The sequence below is a fragment of the Lepidothrix coronata genome, unplaced genomic scaffold (assembly GCF_001604755.1).
Source record: "Lepidothrix coronata isolate B3197 unplaced genomic scaffold, Lepidothrix_coronata-1.0 Scaffold94, whole genome shotgun sequence".
Taxonomy (NCBI): domain Eukaryota; kingdom Metazoa; phylum Chordata; class Aves; order Passeriformes; family Pipridae; genus Lepidothrix; species Lepidothrix coronata.
In genome coordinates, this window is record NW_016690274.1 from 2,278,446 (window position 1) to 2,301,004 (window position 22,559).

Genomic DNA, 22,559 nt, shown 5'->3' on the forward strand with positions numbered 1-22,559 from the left:
GGGAGCGCGGCAGCCGGACGTTCCTGGCGCGCGGGCCGCGCCCCGCCGCGCGGCGACGGACGGGCGGGGCGTGTCGGGCGGCGCGCGCTGGCGAGGCCCGGCGGGCGGTGGGCGGGGCCGCGGCTCGCGCGGCGGAGAGCGGCGCGCCCCCTCCCCCAGGTCAGTGCTGGCGCGCGGCGGCGGCGGGAACCGCCTCGCCCCTCCCGCGGCGGCGGCGGCGGGAGCGCGCGCGGGGCGGGGGAGGGGAAGGAGGGCAGGGCCGGGCCGGGCCGGCGGCGCTGCGGGTGCCTTTGGCGGCCCTGCGCCACGGTCGGGGCTGCGGCGGGAGCCCGCGCTGGGGCAGGAGGGGCTGTGCAGCTCCTCCTGAGACGCCCCCAGGGCAGCGGGGCTTCTGCAGCACCCACGAAGGGGGTGCGGGCGAGCCCGGGCCGCCTCGGCCGCCCTTCCCGCAGGATCCGATCCTGCGGCAGGCGGGAGAGCACCGCGAGGCTCCCCGCGAGGAGGGGGCAGTTTTGGGCGAGCACGAGCCCTGCCTGCGGGCGAAGGGCGATTTCTTGCCTCGAACCGCCCCCAGCTTCAGGCTGCCCCCGCCGCGGCCGTTGCGGGGCGGCTGCTGGGTGGTGCCCCCGGCTCCCCCCGGCTCCCCCCGGCTCCGGGGGGCGCCGATCGGTGGTGACGTAGCAGCGGCGGCGGCCGCGCGTTGCCGACCGGGGCGGGGGGAGGGCAGCGGGCCCATTTGCGCGGGGGCGCGCGCGCGCTGGCGGCGATAGCTCGCGCGCCCGCCGGGGGCGCCCGCGAGCTGCACGGGGCCGGGGACTCGCGTTGCTTGCGGGGGCGGAGTGGCCTCGCCTCCCGATTGGCCGCTTGATCCCCCACTGTGCCCGCCCCCCCGCCACCGGCAGCCAATGGAAGCGGAGCGCTCGCCTCTCCCGTGCTCCCTCCCCTCCAACTCGCGCGTGCTTCAGGGGCGCTCCCGAGGCAGTTTCCTTCGGGGAAAGGAGCGGGAATGCGGAGGCTGGGAAGGGGTGGGGTGTCCCAGCACCGGCTGCTGGCGGGCCCCGGGGGCAGTTTAGGGGCATCCAGGCTGCGGGGGCCGGGCGGAGCCGGTCTTTGCCGGTCGGGCCCGTCCGCGGGCGGAGCGGGCCCGCCCTCCCCGTGCAGGTCGCAGCCGCCGCCGCAGCGGGCTGGGCCTCCGGCTGGGAAGGCAGCGGGCATGGCTAAACCGTGCCGTGCCTGAAGAGACGTTGGAAAATTAATCCCACTTCTGTGCCCGCTGCTCGGGGGTGGCACCTCCTATCCTGTTCTGGTCGTCCTTCATCCCGCTTTTCTTGGATTGCTCTATTCCGCTCATTCTGGCTGGCTGCCTCTGCTGCCACAGGCCTGACGCTCAGACCCCTCGATGGAATTCAGCCCATATGATCTCTCTTTCCTTGTAACCTGCTCTAAAGCTGTACACTTGAAAAATGATCCTTGGAATCACTGATTCGGGATGAGGTTTTTTGCCTAGGAAAGTGAGGATTTACTTGGCATTTGTGAGTCTTTTTCTGCCAGTTACCCCACAGTGCTGGAGACTTTTCCCCTAGCCTTGGCTCTCCACTGGCTTGGGCTGCAGTTGCTGAGGTTTTTTTCAGCTCTTTTGATTATCCAGAGGTAATAAGCCTTTTAAAAGGTAAACATGCCTTGTTCTGGGCAGAGTCTTCTGGGTTGTTTTATAAATACAGAAAAAGTTTAAAATTAAAACAATACTAGATTTATTCCAGTAAGTGTGCCAATAACAAGCTTTAAATTGGGCAGAAATGTATAAGTGAAGAGCATATAAAGATAAGAATTTATGCCCAAGATCAGTTACTTATTCTGTGGCAGCCTAGAAGTGTTCTACATCCTTTTTATTTAGTTAGTTATTTTTAATTGTATACCTCCTTCACCAGAATTAGTGTATTCCCCTTCCATTAAGTTATGTCAGAGTGTGGTTTGGTGAGGTTTTTTGTGTGTGTATTGTGCTAACATCCAGGTATCCTTGTCAGGGCAGAGGGCTTGTTCCACGGCACACACCATGATTTTTCTCACAAGAAAATACTTGTGTTTAATATTATGTTAAGCATATTTGTGGTATTTGAGATACTCCTTTTTGAAAAATATTCTGACAGCAGGGTTTTTGAGCTATACAACTTAATGACTTTTTGTTAATAATTTACTGAAGACAGATTTTATGTCATAAGGGAAATTAGGAAAATCAGATGTGGGAAGGGACTTGACATAGGATTTTTCAGCAAATGAAACACACCCACTGGGGTATTCAACCTACTGTCTGTGAATACTTTTAAAGTTTATTTGATTAGCTCTCATGACATAGAGTAGATACACTAAGCTTGCTGGTCTGAAATAACCAGAATAAGGACACTGTTGTGTTTCCACCTGCACTGGTGGGTCTGCAGGCAGGCTCGGTGGTAACTGTTGCGTTAGGATGTACTGGCAGCAGCAAGGCTGTAACTCGGCTCCGTTCTCACTGTGGTCAGGACACATGACAGGGGCTGGATCTGTGCTGAGCTGTTTTTGGCACAGCAGTCTGAGCTGATGCTGAGCAGTGTGTGTATTCTGTAGGTGCCATTCCCATACAGCCACGTAGTAATCTAAATTGTTGGGTTTTTATGTATAACACAATGATTCACAGAGTCTGATGTCCTCTTTAAGGTGTGTGTTTGCTTGCTCGGTGAGCAGTGGAGTTACTGAGAGTGTAAGCTGCTGCACAGAATGAGCAGCAGAAGGAACAGATGCCTGCTTTCATATTGACATAGCAACCAGTTCTAGTGTGTTTTGATCTTAGACGATTTCCATAGGATCGAAAAAAGCTATTTATTCCCACCAATGTCATGTGCTTAGGCATCCTAACACATGCAAAAGTAGTATGGGTCACCTTTTAGATAAGAGAGAAATAATATTCTTTCTTTCCAAAATGTTGATGGATGATTTTGTTTCTTTGTTTTACATACAGTTCAGAGGGAAGAAATGAGACTGAAACATCTGCGCCTCCAGACTAGATCTTTCCATGCTTTAACAACAATATGTCAATGCCAAAACTTTAATAAAACTGGATGTCTGCTATTAAAGCTGGATAATGAAGTTGACAGAACAGCTCAGAGAACAGCAAAGTCTTGGAATTTTTATGCTCTGAAAACTGCATTCCCTTGGTTGACAAGTCGATGTGTGCAAGTCAAGAATTGGCAATTGCTCCAAGGATATGTATCCACTTCAGGAAGAAGTGTTTATTATCAGGGTGGGGAGGGGTTTTTTCCCTCCTGGAGATGGTTGGGTGTGATGATGATGCAAAACTTCAGGCTCAATACAGAACATATCAAAAAGCGCAGGAACACATCATCAAGATTTTATGCAGTTGTATCACCTGGTAAAATTATTCCAAAACACAATAACCAGCCAGTCAAGAGGCCACCAAAGGCACCGAGGACCAAGCAGCCATCCAGAACGAACCTACCTCTCTCAGACATGGAGGTAATGTATAACATTTACAGTCTATATGGCATTAAGGGAGTGCATGAAATTTTAACTTATATTCAGATTAAGGTTTAGATTAACATTTTAATGAAATTAATATATTTATTTGGTGAGAAGGATTTCATTATTTACCCTAATGTGGGAGCTCTGCAAACAGAAGCAAGCTTGATAGAAATTAGTGTGTCTGGTATTCTGAAGGTAAAATGGAAGTTTACTAACAATGTGTAAACAAAAGTGGAAGGAAGATAAGTGGAAAGGTGAAGTCCATTAAAAATAGTATCGACCAGTGCTGTCATATCACATTTAATATTGAGCTATCAGAATGATGCCCTACATATCCTTGCTTGTCCAAATCTACCCAGTTTTAAGGCTTCACTCAAACAGAAGTAAAGGTGAAGGTAAAAAGTATAAGGTTTATATTCAGATTAAGTTTCAGATAGGAAATGGATGTGCAAATGTAGCCTGTGTTACTTGAGAAAGATTATTCCATGTGTAGAAATAGCTCTTTAATATCCAGACTCCTAGGTCTGTTGCAGAGGAACTGCAACAACAAACTGATTTAGATAAAGTGAGATATGATGAAGTGAAACAGTGCATACTTGTAGCTGTATCTCCTTAAGATAGTTGTTAGCCAAGGCAGGCATTAAGTATACTTGTATATAGGATTTCCACAGTGAATCCTGGTGTCAGAAGTGTTACTGTTCTCAAGCTACAGCAACAACTGGATATTGTTAGTAATATAGTATGATAGATGAGACTGAAATAAGCATTGTACCTTCAGAAATAGTTTACACACTGCAAAATATGTCTATTACATGATCTACTGAACATGATGCACAGAGAAGTTTTAATGCTTACCTTATCGTCTAAGCTTCTGCTTAGTATTTTGTGTGATGAGCAGGAGTGTGCCTTTGTGTAAAGAGTCATAGTCAATTTAGTTCCCACTCGTATTTCCATGTTGCTTTGAAAGAGGAAAGTGAAGAATATTAGTCCTGAAATACCATGTAATGTTTCCAGCTTTTTAGTCCTGCTATGACATTACATTCGGAGTTTGACTCTTTTTGGTTTTGGGTGAAGTGACAACATTTTTGAGGCTTTAAATGACAGCATAGAATGCAAACAGTTTGACAGAATGCCAACTTTCTTTGACATTTTTATATTTATATGTAAGTAACATGCAGTGCTCTATTTACTTTCTTCCATTGTGAAGACGTGAAGAAAATACATCCTGATATATTGAAATAATAATATAGTTTCTGAGGAAGTTTCCACACGGCAAAATGCTGGGCCAGAAATCACATAAACTCAGACCTAGCAGAAACATTTGCTGTCTTTTATTAAATCCCACGTGGGTTTGTGAGATATATATCCTTGTCTGCAGAGGTACAGACAAGCTATCATGTTGACTGCAGACTGACAGTATTTTGGAATCAGGATTTTTTTTTTTACCTGTGTATTTCTTAGAGCTGTGTAGTATAGAGAAATAACTTATAGATGTGGATGACTTCTATGAGATTAATAAAAGTAGCACAAATGGAGAATCTTTGAAGGTTTTTTTTTCAGCATGCCATCTGTTTTTTTTAAATCCTGGTGCCACAAAAAATGCTGATCTTACCTTCTGTGCACGAGCCCTCTAGTATTGCAGGCCCTATTGTCAGAGCAGTTGTCTGGGGGCATCTTCTCCTTCCTAGCCTGCCTCTGGAGACAGTAGTTGTAGGCCCACTCCCGAGGTTCTTGGTTAGAGGAACCCCAGGGATCCCTGGTGTTTTCTGTCTGGGAGGGCCTGACAGTTGACACTTTTCTTTTGCAGAAAATGATGTCCTTCCCACCCCTCCCCAGCACTAGTCTTCCTGTGTTTTTACAGGCAGAGTGCTTAGTACCAGCAGTGATAAACTGGTTGTACAACCAGTTTTTCAGGATAGATGGAGGAGTTACTTGAAAGCAGTTAACTGGTTTAGTCAGTCCATCAGTGAGCAGTACCACTACTTAGTTAATCTGTAAGGTCTGGTGGCATGAAAAGCCTCTGAGCTAATTTTTAATGCTATAGCCATATAGCATAAAAATAGCTTGAAAATCAGGCAAAGATGTTATACTTACTACACTTTAGATAAAGACTGATTCCTATGGCAATACGAGGACTAAAGTTCATCCTACAGTTTGGTTTTTTCTTAAAAATTTTTGCATGCTTAAAGTGGAACAGACGGACTAAGGAGAGTTAGGATTCCATGAGCCTGTACAGTTGTTGGAGGCATGATGATACAGAACCTAAGTTGTCAAGATACTTAGCTGTCCTTAGGAGCAGCCATCCTGTATGGTGCACTGAGTAGAATCTTAATAATGCCCCAGCTGTAGGCAGAAAGAAGGAGGGTGGTGAGGAGCTGGAATTTCTTTCTAGAGCCAGTACAAGGGCTACATTCTGGGGAGTTTTAAGTTTGCACGTGACAGTGACGTAGCTGAAAGCATGGCGTAAAGGTTGATCAGCCAGTTGACTTGTCAATTTTAGGATTAGCTGAGTCACTGATTAGAGTAGATTTTTTGGCTGTATCTCACCAACAGTTATGGGAATTTAGACATTCGGAGCACCTGTGGACACATCTATTAGGTGGCTTAATTTCAAATTATACCCAATCCAAATGTTCTCCATCAAGCAAGATTTTAATAGAAATGTAAGTGAAACGGTACATTGTAACGAAAAACCAAAACAAACAAAACCAACAAAAAAAACAAACAAAAAACCCCCAAGTAAACTGGTTCATATCCAAAATGCTATTTCAGGCATATAGCTTAGCAGAAAATTTCTGGTTCTAACTAAATGTGAAATCTTTGCATTGGAACTAAAATTGCAGCACTAAGACGAAGTCGATTCTGTAGTGCATTTACCTTGAAACGAAGAATAGCACAAGTAATAAACTATGGAAGGATAGAGAAGGACAGATTTTCAGATTATATGCTAACTAGAAGATGAGAGTTTGCTCCTTTAGCTCTTGACAGAAGAGTTTCGTGGCAGAGCACATGTACTTCTAATCATCAGAGCTTTCTGGAAGAATCTTCAGATTCAGATACATAACTGGTATTGGTAATTTAGAGATTGAGAATGGATTATACAGATGAAATTGTGATAATGCAACTTGATGCTGCAAGGGAACTGAAAATGCAGGTCTGTTCCACTGTTAACTCAGCCTTGTAGCACACTTGTGGGAATATGCCTACAAAATTGCTCTCTGAATATTGTTATTACATTTAAAGCTTATTTTCTGTTAGTAGTTGCTGAATTAAGGCGATGTATAAGCAAAGCTTTGGACGTGATAGCAGAACGTTGACATTAAAAAGAAGTTCACATGTGTGGTTGTGAATCTGATGACTGGCAATGGACACCCTGCAGGGATCAGAACACCTCTGTAAGCCTTGCTGTTTGTGTATGAGTGCTGCAAGAATGTAATTTGGATTTTAAGTTGAAGTGTATTATGGGTCTAAATGCCTGCAGATGAGTACAGTTCTTTTGTTCATTTGTTGTTAGTTACATCCCCATTCGTATTTGTTACAAAAAGCTGGGAAGTGACTGATCCACAATGAGACATTACTTTCTGGACATCTTCCACTACATTGTACTGAAAAACATTATTGTAGGACATACATTGTATCAGAACAAAGAAATACACTTAAAATAAGTAATAGAATTTGCAAATCAGGTTAATGTGACTTGTTTGATTGATCAAGAAAGTCTTTATGCAGATGGTTTTCTGATTTCTTTGCCATGCCTAAAGTCAAGTCACTTTGCAAGTCAGCATCATTTTTCCAGTTATTTGTTTGAATATGGCATTTTAGTTATTTAAGATTGTGGAATATGGAGACAAACTGGCTGTCATGTATTGTTCAGCTGTGGTGTCAGTTGAAAGCATGTTGTTAGTGCAGGATTCAGCTGGGGGCAGGAGGAGGGACACGGCAGAGGAGCAGCACCTACAGCTGGCCTTGGAAGATCAGTGACTTTCTCTGCATAGTGGCTCATACCCTGGGAGCACCTGAGCAGTGAGCTTGGTGTGTTGTGGAACATGTTTGTGCTTGGAACAACTTTGTGCCTGATAAGCAGATTGGGATAGTTGAACTCCATTTATCTTAAAAACACAGATGTTAAAACTGGTATTGGGGGTGTCTTGCCTCTGGTTTCAGTGGTCAGCCAAGCATGTCATAAGAAGATGGAAGAGCAGTAGCAAGTGCAGCTCTACTGTTAAAGCATTTGATTGGCATTCAGGGAAGAAGAGTTCTCTTTGTGGCTCTGTCACAAAGATTTTTGGTGCGACTTAACTCATATCACCTGGATTGTTCTCGGTGTATGATTTGCTTTCCCGCTCAACAAGGAGCAAGTAATCTTGTTAGTATTTGTACATCAGGTGGACAGCATGGCAATGATAACGTAGAAAAGAGTGCATAAATGAAAATTGTCACTCTCTGAATAAATTTGAGGCAAACAGTTTTCTTATTAACATCTTGCTTCAGCCTTGCCCTAACTCAAATCTTTCTTCCTTTGGCACAGAATCTGATGCAGTGCACAGCCTTTGCAACAGCAGATGAATATCATCTTGGTAATCTGTGTCATGACCTGACTTCACATGGATATGTTGAAATAACAAGTTTGCCTAGAGGTAGATCTTTGAAACATATTAAAAGCAATGATATACCTTGGGAAATAAAATATGGGTGAGGTATATAATTTTTATAACTTTATGTATTCTTGTTCTGGTAATACCATGGAATATATCATACTGCCTGTAAAAATACTGCTTTGCTTAAAGATTCCATGTGCCTAAACCTTTCAGAATAGCAGTATGACCAGTATTTGCTGTTACTCTCTGATAATTTTTCCCAACATTACAATTACACTAGAAGTATTGAAAAATTACATGCATGCATGAGAAATAACTTTGGAAATGTACTGATACAGAGAATTTCTATAGAAATTCACTAATTGAGAAAATTCTGAATGTTTTATTTTAATTAATCTTTCAGTAGTGAGATAGTGCAGTGCTTCAGCTGTCAAAAGAATTTTGTAGTTTGAAGTGTTCCATCTTAGTTCCATATTCACATTTCTATTAATGTAAATCACTGAGGGTCAGAGAGGAAGGCATGCAAGAGAGAATCTTGCTGACTAAGTGAAATGAAAAAGATAAACACATAAATCCTTAACTCTAGTAAAGAGAATGCTGTTGATAGGGTTTCTTTATTGGGCTGAGTATATCATAGCAAATGTTGAATGCTTCACTTGGGTAGGCTTCAGCAAAATAATTGGTCTGGTTTCCATATAAAGTATCTCTGAAGCCTTGGGGAAAGTATGGCCTGGAAATAGCCAAAGTATATTACAGGAAAAAAACAAATGGAGCTTTTTATAGCTTAAAGAATCTTATGCCCTGGAACAGCTGTGATTTTCATATGTTGGCAGTAGAATGCCTTTTTTTTTCTTTGAAAGGACAGATTATATGAAGCTAAGGGAAGGACAGACAGTTTATGGGCATTTCGATAGGGGTTGTCAAATACCTGTCTGCATCCCAAACAGTAGTCTAAGTGCAATAATACTCCAGTAAGTCTCTTTCAAACGTGTGATTTACTAGTGATTGTCTTGTTCAGAAAGATGAATGTGAAAGACAAGACTAGAATATAGGCTTCATGTGCGTTTTAGTTTCTTTGTGTTAGAACCAACCCTGGTTTCACAGCTTTAGGGTAGAAACTTTGTACAACCCCCAGTGTAACTGTGAATTAAAAGTTACTGTGGATGGTATTTTGCCCTGGAGTGTGAGTTTTGCCGGTTCTTTCATTACTTGACAGTGTTTTTGACTCCTCACAATAAGTACTCTTTATCAAAGGTTTGGAGGAAGTAATGATGAAAGTATGTTAGATTGTGCCAGCAGATCTGAAGTGTTGTGATTGTTGGCGTGTGCATGTAGCAGTTTGGTTACCAAGCCAAACATTGAATCTTAGAAAAGAAAAAAAATATTAGCACATAGAAATCTAAATCAGCAATTATTGTGTGGATTTGTTATTTTGTAGTGTTTTTTCTAAGCATTATGCTCGGTTTTGACTTCTTTAAAAACATTTTAGAGGCAGATCCTGTACTTTCACTAAAAGTGGACCAAATTCTCTTCAATTGTGTATGTTTTGGCTGTAGTGGGTAAATAAAGATATGGATTGTATTTAAAAAGGCAAATGAGAAATTGTAGGCAAATATTACTTCCACAGTGATATCATACCTCACACCTAAAACTTGCTCTAGTGTTTCATCCAATTACATGTTTCTGAACTGGACTAGCAAGTGGAAGAAGAGTCTTTAAAGGGCTCAGATCAACCCTGTGGTCTCAATTCAGATATTAGAAAAAGTATCTCTGATACTCAGTCACTGTGCTGCCTTAGTTTACCTGGCCTCTGTGGCTTGACCAGTAAAGCAGAAGGTGGAATTTGTACACAGCCAGAATTTGATGCCTTGTCACTTGACCTGGGATCTTCCTGCAAATGGGTTTAACTTTCTAAAGCTTAAGTGTTAGGCCCTGCAAAGTCTTTGGGGAGTCTTGCTTTACTATAGTAGTAGGAGGTTTTTCTGGTCTAGCTTCCACTAGCCCTGCAACAAAATGAGTCATGCTGGAAAGTAAACTTTTTTGTTTGGAACCACATCAGGACTTCTAAAACTTTATCCATATTAGCAAGTACTACAGTGGAGAAGACTTGTAGGAGAAGAAAAACCAAAACCTTGTTTTGAGAACCCAGCATCCACATTTTTTAAGTTTGGGGCACTCTACTTGCATTAGGTCTAGTCTAGTCCTTTGTAACAAATGCCTTATTAATGGTTGGAGTACTATAGGGGCATTTTTTTGGAGCTCCTCCTTCAGTTTAATTTGATGCAAAAAACCCTGCATTTTGTATACTATTCTGCAGTGCACATCAGAAGTGTGGTAAAGGAGGGTGGATGGAAGATGTGTTTCAAAAGAACACTTCTGATCTGAAGGGAAATGCAGGTGCACACTCTTCTGTCTTGGGGATACGCTCTTTCAAGTTTCTGACTGGCAAAGCAAGGTCAGCAGAATTTGAGTGCAGATTAGTCCATCAGTGTGTAGAGAAGAGAAAGATCTTCTGGGCAAGCAGATTTGAATGGTAATTTCCTTGCAGCTGTGGGCAACTTCCATAGTTCTCTCACGTTGTATGTCCACTTCTGTATTCTGTTCCTGGTTATTTATTACGCTTGCATCAGTTTTCTCCTAAGTCTTTTGTTCTTTGAAGGTGTTACATTTCATTAACTGAACATTCCAGTGAAGTTCACAATAAAGGCTGAGTCTGTCTAGAGTGTGACAGTTCATAAACACAGTGTAGTTTGATATTGTAGTTGTTTCCTTGCAAGCATTTCCATCAGAAAAATAAAATGAGACTGACTAATGTAATTGTTGAATGATAAGCTATCAAAGTTAGAAGTTTGACTATTAGTTCATTTTTTTCATTTATTTCAAACCAGATGCTGCAAATGTTTTGGTGGTCCGTACTGAGAAATCTGCAAAAGAATACGATCCTGGCATGATTTTTTTCTTCAGGTAAACTATAAATTGTGTTCAAAACATTATGTTATTAATAGTAATGGTGTGAAGGAAGTAGTGCAGCTTGCTAGATGAAACTCAAGGAATAACTGTCCAGTCAGGATGATTTTAAAAAGAAATCAAATTATTTAAATGGTTAAAAAATACCTTCTTATGTTTTTTCATTAAAGTATGGTTAAAAAGCAACTATTACATAGTTTCTGTGAAAATAGTATTAAGTTTCTTGATTAACAGTGACAGAAATTGCCACTGTACAATTTGATTATTGCATTAAAATGCATTTAAAACAGTATGATTACACCTCAGTTTTTCCTTGAATTCACAGGGAAGGGGCTGTTGTGTTTTGGAATGTGGAAGAGAAAAGTGTAAGTAAATCAAAACTGTTTGTTAAAACTGCATAAGCAGGTATTTTTGTCAGTCCCACAAACCTCAGCATGCTGACCAAGAAGGGTATGCCAGAAGCATATCTATTTTAATGACTACATTTATAGAAATTTAATATTTTTAATGTATTTTTATTACTGTTGTTAAGTAAAACTGGATTCTAGATACAAAAAGTATTGATCTTATCTGTAGGCAGAGTATGTGAAATTAAATGGCGTATTCAGTAGATGATACTGAGATACACAGAAGTTCACAGAAGGATTTTCATTACAGTAAATGAAAATACATGGCAGTTGTTTCCAGACGTGAACAGTTTCTGGATTCAAGTTCACTTTTTCTGTTTCAGACCTGAAATATTCCTGATTTCCTGTCTGTTTTAAGGGGTGTCAGTGTATCAGATGTCCCACAAAAAGATAGTAGTTCTCCCTGTAGCACACTTAGGATGCTATGGTTGTAACTACGCTGCTGATTCTCAGGTATTACTAGCTGACTTAACTCATGATGATCTTCGAGTTGGACACTTCAGCCCACTGGAGTACTCTGAAAACTCTCATTTTGTTGTACATGCTTGAGTACCTTTGAAAAGTTGCTACTGTGTTTTACTTGTCAGTACTAGTAACTGTAGTTGGTCCCATGCTAGCTTTATTTTTTATGCTTTGTGAAATCACAGTCAAAGTTTTAACTGCCAAACAACTTGCTCAAATAGAGGAAGTAATTTTATGCACACGTTTTAATGAAATGAAAGGAAAGGAAAAAGCCCCAAACTGGTCTGTGGAACAGAAACTGAAAGTAATTCAGTAAAACAAAGTGTAGAGTATCACTGCGAATGGACAAAATGGCTTTTCAGAGTACTCCAGAATGACTAGTAGGAGAAGAAAAACTATTTGAAACTAACAAACACTTTCCAGGAGAAGTAACTAATACAGACTAATCACAGAAAGAAATTTAAAATATAAAATACCGTTTTCAAATACCTGAATAGGAAGGTTGTACAACAGCTCCTCTACTAAAATAGCAAGGGCAAAAAGCAAAACCAGCTTTGAGGTTTTTTTAAAAGGAAATTGTATGACCTAAGCGCCCATAATAGCAGGAGTTTGAATCTAGTGAATCAAGAACATCTCGTCTGATTAATTTTACCGTGTCATAGCTAGTCCCTTCTATAAAATTAGACTGGGCCTAGAAGCAGTGTGGGGTTTGCATTGCTGAACTTTCCCTGGACACAGCTGGTTGGCTGAGGTAACTGGTGTAACAGCAGACACTTCCTTGCTTAAGAAAAATGAACATAAGTTTTCATACGCTTTTTTACCACAGGACTTGAGTTATATGGCGAGTACTAGTTATGCTAATATTAAATTCAGGATTATGAAACAAGGAGTTGTAGCTGTGGGGTTGAGGGTTTTAATTCAGTGAAAAATGTTACTGTGTCTTACGTAGATAGATAGTATCACTAAAGTCATTGAAAGCGATGAAGAAAGCTAGCGCTGCAAAGAATATCCCTCTTGCAGGTAATCCAATTGATCATTTTACAGTACCGAACCTGGGAATATGCTTCATGAAAAATTTTCTAGTGTACAGTTTTGTGCTGAAAGATTGACTGTTATCTTTTATTTTGAAGAAGAGTGTTTCTTAAGTATGACTTAGTAGAAGATGGAACTCTTGAAAGAATTTAGGCATCAAAAGTGTACTGTGGTTTTGTGGTTTGGATTTTTTGTTAGCTGTTGTGTAGCTAAATGCCTTTTAAAAACTTGTAGGTAAGTGCTCTTTTTAGTTCAAAATTTGTTCTAATTGCAGATGATTTTTATGAGGGGAACCTTGTACCACATTAAAAGGAACAAGGATGAGAGATCCTAAGTCAGATGTCAGAGGAGAACGTTTTGTGAGAGAAAAGGCTTCTTTCTTCCTGCATCAGGTTTTAGTGTGCTGGAGAATAAGAGAGCAGTGAGATTACTTCTGTGACTAAAATTGCACATTTAACTGTTTACAAGGTTGAATGTGGCAGCTGAATCAATTTTTCCAGATTTTTGTAGTGTTAAAGGATTTCTGTAATACCACCCAACCTCTGGAAGCTGAAACAAAACTACTGATTTCATCAGCAACCAGAAATAAAACTATTGATTTAGCAGCAAACTAGTAATTTAATCCGAAACAACCACCTGATATACTTATCCTGAAGATTTTCATCCCACACTCAGACATCTGCCAAAGTCTTGTACAGTTCATTGTTATAATGCTGGATACATCTGCATTGTCCTTACTGCTGCTGTAGTTAATCCTTACCGTATTTCATGTGTGCAGACATTAAATGACATTTTAGTCTTCTCAGATTCCTTTCAGTTGTTCATAGCCACAAATTCTTCTGAAGCTACAAATAGTTTCAGAAGTAAACTATGTTAATAACTTCATTGTTTAGCACACCTCTTCATTGTTATTTAAATAACTTCAGCATGAAGGTTGCAATTACCAGCCTGCTATATGCAAGGTCTTTGCAGAGTCATAGTGTACTGTGTGGTAACTCTTGCTGCAATTGTCTTTTTCTTAGATGAAGAATATCATGCGAGTGCTAGAACAGCATGAAATTCAGCCATATGAAGTTGCACTCGTCCACTGGGAGAATGAAGAAATGAACTACAGAATAGGGGAGTAAGTATCTTCAGGCACTCGGTATATAAAAGTTAATAGGCACTTTAACCAAATTCAAGGAAAAGCTACTAAAAATATACTTGTCGTTACACTTTTTTTGAATGAGTAAAATAAGGAAAGAAGAAAACAGTAAATCTAAATTGACAAATTTAGCTGTACTGTTAAACTTGCAAGTAGTGGCCTTTGTGATTTGCTTATGCTATAGATTTTATAAATTAAGAAGCTCTGTGCCCACATAACTGAACATGTTCTTCAGCAATCCTGAACAGGAATTAGGTACCTCATGGGAAAAGAAACTAATAAGCATTATTGAGACAAGTCTGATTTTAAAGAGGATGCTCTGTATAAGCTTTCCCTATTGCTCTTGAGGTTCATATACAAGGATGTAATTCTGCACATACTTTACTTCCTAGGAAAGTTACAACTTGAATATTGTGTAATGATAAACCTGGCAAGTTGTCATTCCTCGTTAAATGTTTTTTTTCATCCCAGGGAGAAAATTATCTCTACAGAAATATTTCTCAATGAAAATGATTATATAAATTATCTGTAATTTTCCAACACTGATGCCACCAGAAAGCCACTCCTAGACAGGACACCGTTAACACTAGGGACTGAACTAATGAGGTTGAGCTTATTTAAGGTAACCTGATAAGGAGACAAGTGTTTGGGTTTTTTCTGGCCATTTGAAAACTGCATGTACTATCTGGTTATGTAATTTGTGATTCTGGACATATTCCATTGTGCTTATGCAAGTTTCATAGTGGGATTGACATGAAAAATTGAATGAGTCTTATTCCTCCTTTTCTTTGTCACTTGCCCCTTATGCAATAGAGGTTTCAGGGAAAGTAACACCATAGTGGGGATGGAGTGAGGTTGGTAAGAGTGACAGCAGAAAAGGAAAACAAACAGAAAGGTAACAGAGGAGCTAGAGAGCAGGAGAGAGGCCAGCATCCTGCTTACTCTGAATTTTCTGTGTGTTCGTAGTAGTGCTGTAGTTACCATCACAGCTTGTTGCGCTTTCATTTAGACCTAGAAAATTTGGTCATAATAGTAGTCTTAGACTGAGGAACTAATTTTCAGTGATTTGTTTTGGTTATTGTCAGATTGAATGTGAGGGAAACACAAGGATGGGGATGATAGCCATACAGATACCGTGTGCTTTATATAAATAAACAACCAAACCTCTCTTGCATTCTTGATTATTCTTTAAATGTTCCTCTGCTGGTGGCTTAGTCAATGAAGATGCTTCAATCTTGTTTTAACAGAGGTCAGTCAAAGCTCCATAAAGGACAAATCCTTTTAAATTCTGAGCTGGATAGTGATGAAGTTGTTCTGCAGAAATTTGCCTTTTCAAATGCTCTTTGTCTTTCTGGTAAGTTAATATTGTTCATACTATCAGCCCTATGCTACACATTTTGTGAAATGTCATTGTACAGCAACAGGTTGGAGACGACTTGGTGCCTGGTTTAGGCAAGATGTGTAAAGAGTGTTCTTCAGTGAGAGGATGTTTTTAATGTACTTACCGTGTTTTCTAAAAATTGGAATTGCCTTATTCAATATAACTCGTTTAAAAGATGAACAAAGCACATTAATAAACATACTTTGCAAAAGATACACATTATTCTGAGCATCCTGTTCCCCACCCTTGAGAAGTATCCCTGAATAACAATGAGTATAGAGGCCATTATTAGAAACCTCTCAGTAATATTGCATAATTCATCTTGCCATCATTTCCTCTGACAGAAAAGGCTAGATGCCAGCTAAAGAAGTGATGTGGAGCAGCGATTCCCAGTTGGGGAGGTGTACCAGTAACAGATGTGTGGACCAGAGTCACAGAAAATATTTTCCAGGCTTATTAGCCATGGTAGGAGACAGTGGGAGGCACTGCAAAGAAGTTAGACTCAGCAGTGGTGCTGCTGCTTATGAAAATAACACCTCTCTTTTGCTTCAGACCTTGAATGATGAAGTGGGAGTAGAAGCTAGCAGCGGTAAGGCTGTCCTTGGAAAGGCCTTCAAAGATAGTCTGATCTGTCTACCCCTATTGCCTGTAGGGTAAATTATAGGATTCCAGTAATATTTAGGGAAGTGCCCCTTTACACAGGAGAGACATCAAGAAACAGAAGGCATGTTTTTGAGGTGCTGCAGCATTTGATCAAGGAGTACAGTGTAACTAAATGGTTTTTGACTGTCGAAGGAAGAGCTGTTGAGAAAAAACGCCTATTGTTCTCTGTAGTTTTCCTATTCATAAAGCCACTGTATGGGAGAATAGTGCCACATAAAAGGAAACAAGGGATTTATTCCCAGGAGATAATTGGTACCAGTTTATGTTAGTGTGAGACATGCACATCATAAAGAAAAACAGTTCAATAAAAATGTTCAGTAAAAATAAAAGGATGCAAGTATAGCCCCAAGTCAAATTTACGACACAGCAGAAACCAACCTCTGTCAAATAACAGGTGATAGCTGAAACGCTTACTGGCTTTTTTTTTCAGAAGCTAAATTAAAAGTTTTTTAAGTCAATGACTTGGAGTAGGCCTCTGTATTCAAAAGATGAATGTGCAAATGCTAAGCACTGGATTTACTGTTAGTGTCCTAAACAGATGATACTATCAATTACTACCACGAAAGAGTTCATTTTGACAATTAAACCTTCCGTAATTCTTTTTTTCTGATCGAATAAGGTTAATTTTTAATCTGTTGCTACTTCATTCTTGTCTGGGAATCTGTGGATTAAAGAACAAAGCGTGAGTTATATCATTATCTTGTAGAAACATCTTTCCAGGCTCAAACTGAGGCATAGTAGAATTTGTGTTGCCATTGCCTGTGCTGAACTCAGGTTTCCATAGAAGAGAAGTTACATCTCCAGTAAACAGTACACTCACCTAAAAAGAAAATGGGAGGTTGCTTAAATTTGAATTTAGCTTTAACAAGTACAGGTGGTGTGTCTATACAAGCTAACTCTCCATGGTAGGAGCACACTGGATCAATACTGGACAAATGGAAAATGAGAGCTGAAATGAGACACTAGAAATGCAGTGGAGGCTCTTGAATGAGTCACACATGAAGTCAGCCTCACCCAGGCACTGCTTATATCTCCAGCTTCCTTGGAATGTAGTTTGCAAAGGCTTCTCACCTGCAGGAGAACACCAAGACACATAGCTTTAGAGCTGAAGCAAAATTCATCAAGATCTTAATGGATCATTTGGAGAAGAAAGCTGTGCTCAAGATGAAGGTGGTTCTGCGTGCAGAGCTGTCAGTGCCCAGCCCAGATTTATGTATTGGTATATGAACACTGACTGTATAATACAGATGGTAACTTGCTGCAAATAATTTTGTAAGCATCGACGTGTCCTGAAGCAGCCTGTTGGCAGATTTAAAGTTATGATTACTTGAAAACATATGTACCTCTCACAGTCTTCTGCTTTGTCACCTCTGTGTTGCAGTAAAGCTGGCTATTTGGGAATCGTTATTGGATAACTTTGTGGAATCTATCCAGTCAATTCCTGAGGTGAGGCCTTGTTCGTAACTCTCCCCTCCTTTTCTCATGTGCTTTGTAAAAGATCAGTCCAGATACAGCTGAGGATATGGAAAAAGCAGTTGAGTGCTTTACACATTTGGCGGTAAAGCCATCAATGTGGAGAAGCTCAGAACACCTGCAAAGTGGTGGGACAAGAAATCATTTAAAAGGTTGGGAGTGAGGTTCTGCATTGTAATGATGTTTCCCATGTTGCGTCACTGTCACCTTCCACTGGTGAATGTGTACGGGTAACAGGACATTTAAACAGGGCGTGTTTTAAACAGCATTTAAAAAACCTGGCCAAACAGTGTGTGGAAATTTAAGCTGAAAATAAGGTGCTTTAACTTGAATATAATTAAAAGTTTAAGTGAATTACTGAAACTACAGTTTTTCATGAAACTTAAAAGTACAAAGCCTATATGATGTCACATATAAAAATGAGATTCATAGGGTTCAAAAGAGAAAATATTGGGTTTATTATTTTTATATGAAGGAAATAAATGGTAATATGTTGATAGTTGTAAGGAAAATGTCTACAGAAAGGTTAACTAGTGACAAAGTAAAAGAACACTGTCATGACTTTAACAATAGTAGGAAGAAAACCAAATGATCTCTTGTTCAGAAATCATTCATAGAAAATCCTTCAGGATTTGGTATAGATACTGATAACATACTCAGTGATTTATTGAAAAACCTGGATGAACAGTTGCATGGTGATATTCTTAGAAAGCTAGATAACCAAGGCACTAAGAAAACAAAACTAAAATGTTAATAACGACAGTATGCATTCAGATTTTAACCCATGTTCCTACTTCAGGCTGTAAAATTCTGGGCTTCTTAACTGCTGGTACATGTTACTTGATCAAGCAGTGATTGATCAAAGTGAACTTCTTACTTTGCAGATTCTAAAGTCACGAAGGAAGGTAAAACTCTCTCATGCAGATGTGATGCAGAAAATTGGAGAACTCTTTGCACTAAGGTAACTTTTTTGGTTGCACCCAAGACGTATTAAACGGAACTTAAAATCTATGTTGTGCGTGATACCAGACTACACACTAAATAGAGCAGGATGGGGCAGTGGGTGGGGGAATTCCTTCAAACTTCTCTTGGCTGGAGACTGTGCTGTTTATGTTAGTCAGAAGACCAACTGGCTCACCACTCACATTACGGCATTTCAACTATAGACAGGCATTAGGCAGTATATTGTAAATGACCAAATTCCAGACCCTCTTCCCTCCCTAGGTCCAGCAATGCATGTCTCTTAACTGGTAATTGCAGTAGATACTAGAGCATGTGAAGGATACTGGGGGAAATACAGGTAGATAGATCTTCTGTGAATTCTGGTCTTCCCTTGATTTACTCAGAAACCACTGCTAAAATGTACAGATTTAATGGTTTTTCCTCCCTCAAGTGAAATTTGGCCATTAACAATACAGAGCATTACATACTCTTAAAAAAAAGAGAAAAAAACCCTCAAAGTTAAATTAAAAAGCAATTCTTGTTTTAAACACTGGGGTTTATATCCTTACTTGAAGGACTCTTCAGTAATAAACAGTGATATTCCTAATATCCAAAGGTTTATTTTAGCAGTAGGTTGAAGGCAGATTTTAGCTCTTAGCCTTTATGATGCTGAGACTGTAGCCTGGTTCTGAAGGGTGTGCTGTGCTCACACATCCAGCATGCAGTACCAGTCACATTTAGAAGTTCTTTATTTTTATTTTGTGTACTGTTTCAATGAGCTACTAGCATAGTCAAGGACTTCTTTGCAGGTATCAAAAATTAAGGAAAGTGACAGGTTGAGGATGCAGTGTTGCTATAAGGCAGAAGTCATTTATGTTCAAAACTGTTTCACAGTACAGTTTCACCAGAAAAGTTTCAGATGTGACCAATTTTAAACAATCACTGCAATTGTATTTTTACTCTGAAAGAAGATTCTTTTCATATTTTACTCAAAATTACAGGACATTTTTTCTGTTTCTTTTGACTGCTATGTAAATATTTGCTCCTATATTCACCAAAAGGAAGCCTGAACCACACTAGTACCCATTCTTTTTAGACACCGTATAAATCTGAGCTCAGACCTGCTAATAACACCTGACTTCTACTGGGACAGAGAAAAACTGGAAGAGCTTTACGACAAGACGTGCCAGTTTCTCAACATTAATCGCAGAGTTAAGGTAGGTGTCTTACTGTTACGAGAACTTTCCATGCTCAGATCAGTCATCTTTGGCTCAGCAGGGCCACAGACTGCTCCCTGAGTGTCTCTATTAATTGGAGAAACTGAATAAATAATAGGATGCTATACGCTGTCCCCTTTTCCATGTGTTCATAGCCCATTTGCACCTTTACCCAGTTTAGGCTAACTTGCCACACATGAATGGATTGTGTATTTCCTGAGCCACTAAATTAGGATTTAAGGAGTTACAAGAAGAGATTAAAGTCTTCCTCTGAAATGTGTGCAAGAAAACAGGTTAAATAATAATGAGATGTGAAGCATTCTTCTTACTGACATGGTCATTCAGGTCAGTTCTTAAAGGGCAACATCATGCTTACTGCTGAACCAGAATAAGCACAAAAACTACCACTTCTGGTGGTACAGCAGCCTTAAGTATTTACTTTGGAGGTATTCCAAAAAGCTGCATCATCTTTTGCTTGTGCCTGTTTTCATGAGTAGATATCACCCAGAAGCACTTTAGTACCTGCAAATGCATATCTAGATTTGTATTATTTTTGTGAACCTATTGAAATAACAGGCTCATTTGTATTGAAACTTTTATTGCTTGTGCATGTTCCCTTACAGAGCTTTGTGTTTTATTTTGCAGTGGTGTTAACAGCTTTCTAGTTCTGTTCACTGAGCTCTTCTGTGGAGTGTGTTCCCGTATTTAGTGATCTCATTCCATTTCTGGAATCCAGATTTGCCACATGTTTGTAATTGCTTGCAGGTAATGAATGAAAAGCTTCAACACTGCATGGAGCTGACAGATCTAATGCGAAATCACCTGAATGAAAAGCACGCTCTGCGCCTTGAGTGGATGATAGTAATACTCATCACCATAGAGGTTAGTAGCGTTTCTTATCACTGCCACACTGAACATGTAATAACAAGTGCAATTTATATACTTCATAATTTGAGAATTAAGATTATTTTAGTAATGTGATGTACTGTACAAGGGGATTAGTCTTCAGTTCTTTGCAAGTAACTTTTCAAATTGCAGCTACAGTTATTTTTCAGATTATCTGACCTACAGTGTAAACTGGTTTAAGGATTATTCAGTCAAATAAAAATTCGTATCACTGTTTGCTGTTCTCCAGGTTCTGTTTGAACTTGCAAGGGTAGTTTTCTGATGACGGAAGAAATGCAGGAAGAAAACTGACAAAATCATTAAGACCATACAGCCTGGAAAATTCCTATCATATCCTTCTGGAAAAGAGTGAAATCATGTCTCTTGATAAATCTGTAAATCTACTAAAATAAAAACCGAAAAATAATAAATCAGTCTGTGAACATCATTCCCAACTGCTGTACTAGTGACGCTAGAGAGGTCTTAATCTATGTATGTGCTAGTGTAAAGCTGAGATGCGTTTTTAGGGGAACTTTTCTAGGGAGTGGACCCAGACACGTGCAGGAGTAATGCAGAGAGAGGTTTAGTTTTGTCTTCTTAATAAGCAAAGACAGAAAGGTGGATCCTTGTATTAATTTGGTGAAGGATTCTACTGCCTTGTCCCCTTGACAACTAAAAAGATGCTGAGTGCTACTTTGTGCATTTCTGACAATATTTTCCCTGATTTTCCCCAGCTCCTTCTTGTACAGCCATGACACTGTCCCAAGCTTGGAAATGGCACTACTACTTGTTCTCCTTAAGTTATCTGGCATGACTTTAATATATGAGGCAGGTATATCTAATATTATGTTCTACCCCATCAGAAAAAGGTGTTTATATACTTGTATGGGATTACAGTTCTTTAGTACTACTTATATTATTTTTTTTACATTTAGTATTCATATGAAAGGGGAATGGAGTTGATCTTTATCTCAGGTCACAGGAAGCTGTAGCAGAATGATAAACTAAAGTAAGATTCACACAATTTCTCTGTTCACCTTATCATGCTATTTGATTTTTATCAATACAAGTTGCAAGGAGTTAGCATAGGGTAAGATGTCTTAATTATCCTCTAAGGTAAAAGTTTCTTTTTTTATTTTTAATTTATTCCTAGTCTACAGAATATTACCACTTCCTCATGAGAGGATGAAGGGATTTTTTTTCCCCAGCAACTTCTCTTTCTAAATGTGTTTTCAGGAATTATGACACAACTGCTGTTTTATCACCTTTTTCAAAGTCACTTTAGTCGAGTGTATTGTTTCAGGAACATAACCTAAAAATTTTGTTACAAGCATCTGCAGCATCATGGACAAGCTGCAATGACTAAATTCTGGCTAAAAGTCCAAAATCCATTTGCAATAGCTTACTGTTCTGTCTTCACCTGAGAGCAGTATTTCTGAGTGTGATACTGGACTCTTGTTGAATATGTCAAACACACCCACTGGAGAAAAGAGTAAAGTCAGGCAGAGACAGGAAAAACGTCTGACTACAAACCCATCCTTTTGCCATAAATTATGTTACAGTGTCACAGGAGCTACTCAAGAAGCAGCAACTGCTCTTAAGTGAAGGTTTTTCTCCTTGGAACCAGAACAGATCCTACCTCGAGGTCTTGGTTTTAGAATAGCTCAACTCTTGACTTCTCTGAACTGCTGAGAAGGTCTGAAGCATGAAGCCCCGCTCAGGGAAGTGAATCAATCAGTCAGCAGAACAGCTGGGTGACAGTCTTGTAGTACAGTGCAAACAGCTCTGCATCAATAGCCTGACTTACACAGGGTTGTTAAGTAATGGGACATTACATCTTTTATGCAGCAGAAAAACTTATCAAGCACCACTTAA

General features: G+C 40.1%; 1 protein-coding gene across 5 annotated transcripts; it reads left to right on the plus strand.

The window, feature by feature from the left end:
* Positions 1-90: 90 nt before the first annotated feature.
* On the plus strand, positions 91-21,115 carry RMND1 (required for meiotic nuclear division 1 homolog). Of its 5 annotated transcripts, XM_017822028.1 has the most exons (12): positions 91-159; positions 2,993-3,507; positions 8,042-8,150; positions 11,000-11,075; positions 11,404-11,443; positions 14,002-14,102; positions 15,371-15,477; positions 17,549-17,613; positions 18,525-18,601; positions 19,679-19,799; positions 20,565-20,681; positions 20,935-21,115. In XM_017822028.1, exons 2-12 carry the CDS (start codon positions 3,007-3,009, stop codon positions 20,965-20,967), a joined length of 1,347 nt encoding a protein of 448 aa, XP_017677517.1. In that variant the 5' UTR covers positions 91-159; positions 2,993-3,006; the 3' UTR covers positions 20,968-21,115. The 5 variants fall into 5 exon arrangements, with proteins under 5 accessions (XP_017677517.1, XP_017677516.1, XP_017677519.1 ...); XM_017822027.1 differs by lacking the exon at positions 20,935-21,115 and having other exon boundaries at positions 20,565-20,916; XM_017822030.1 differs by lacking the exons at positions 20,565-20,681; positions 20,935-21,115 and having other exon boundaries at positions 19,648-19,758.
* Positions 21,116-22,559: the final 1,444 nt, after the last annotated feature.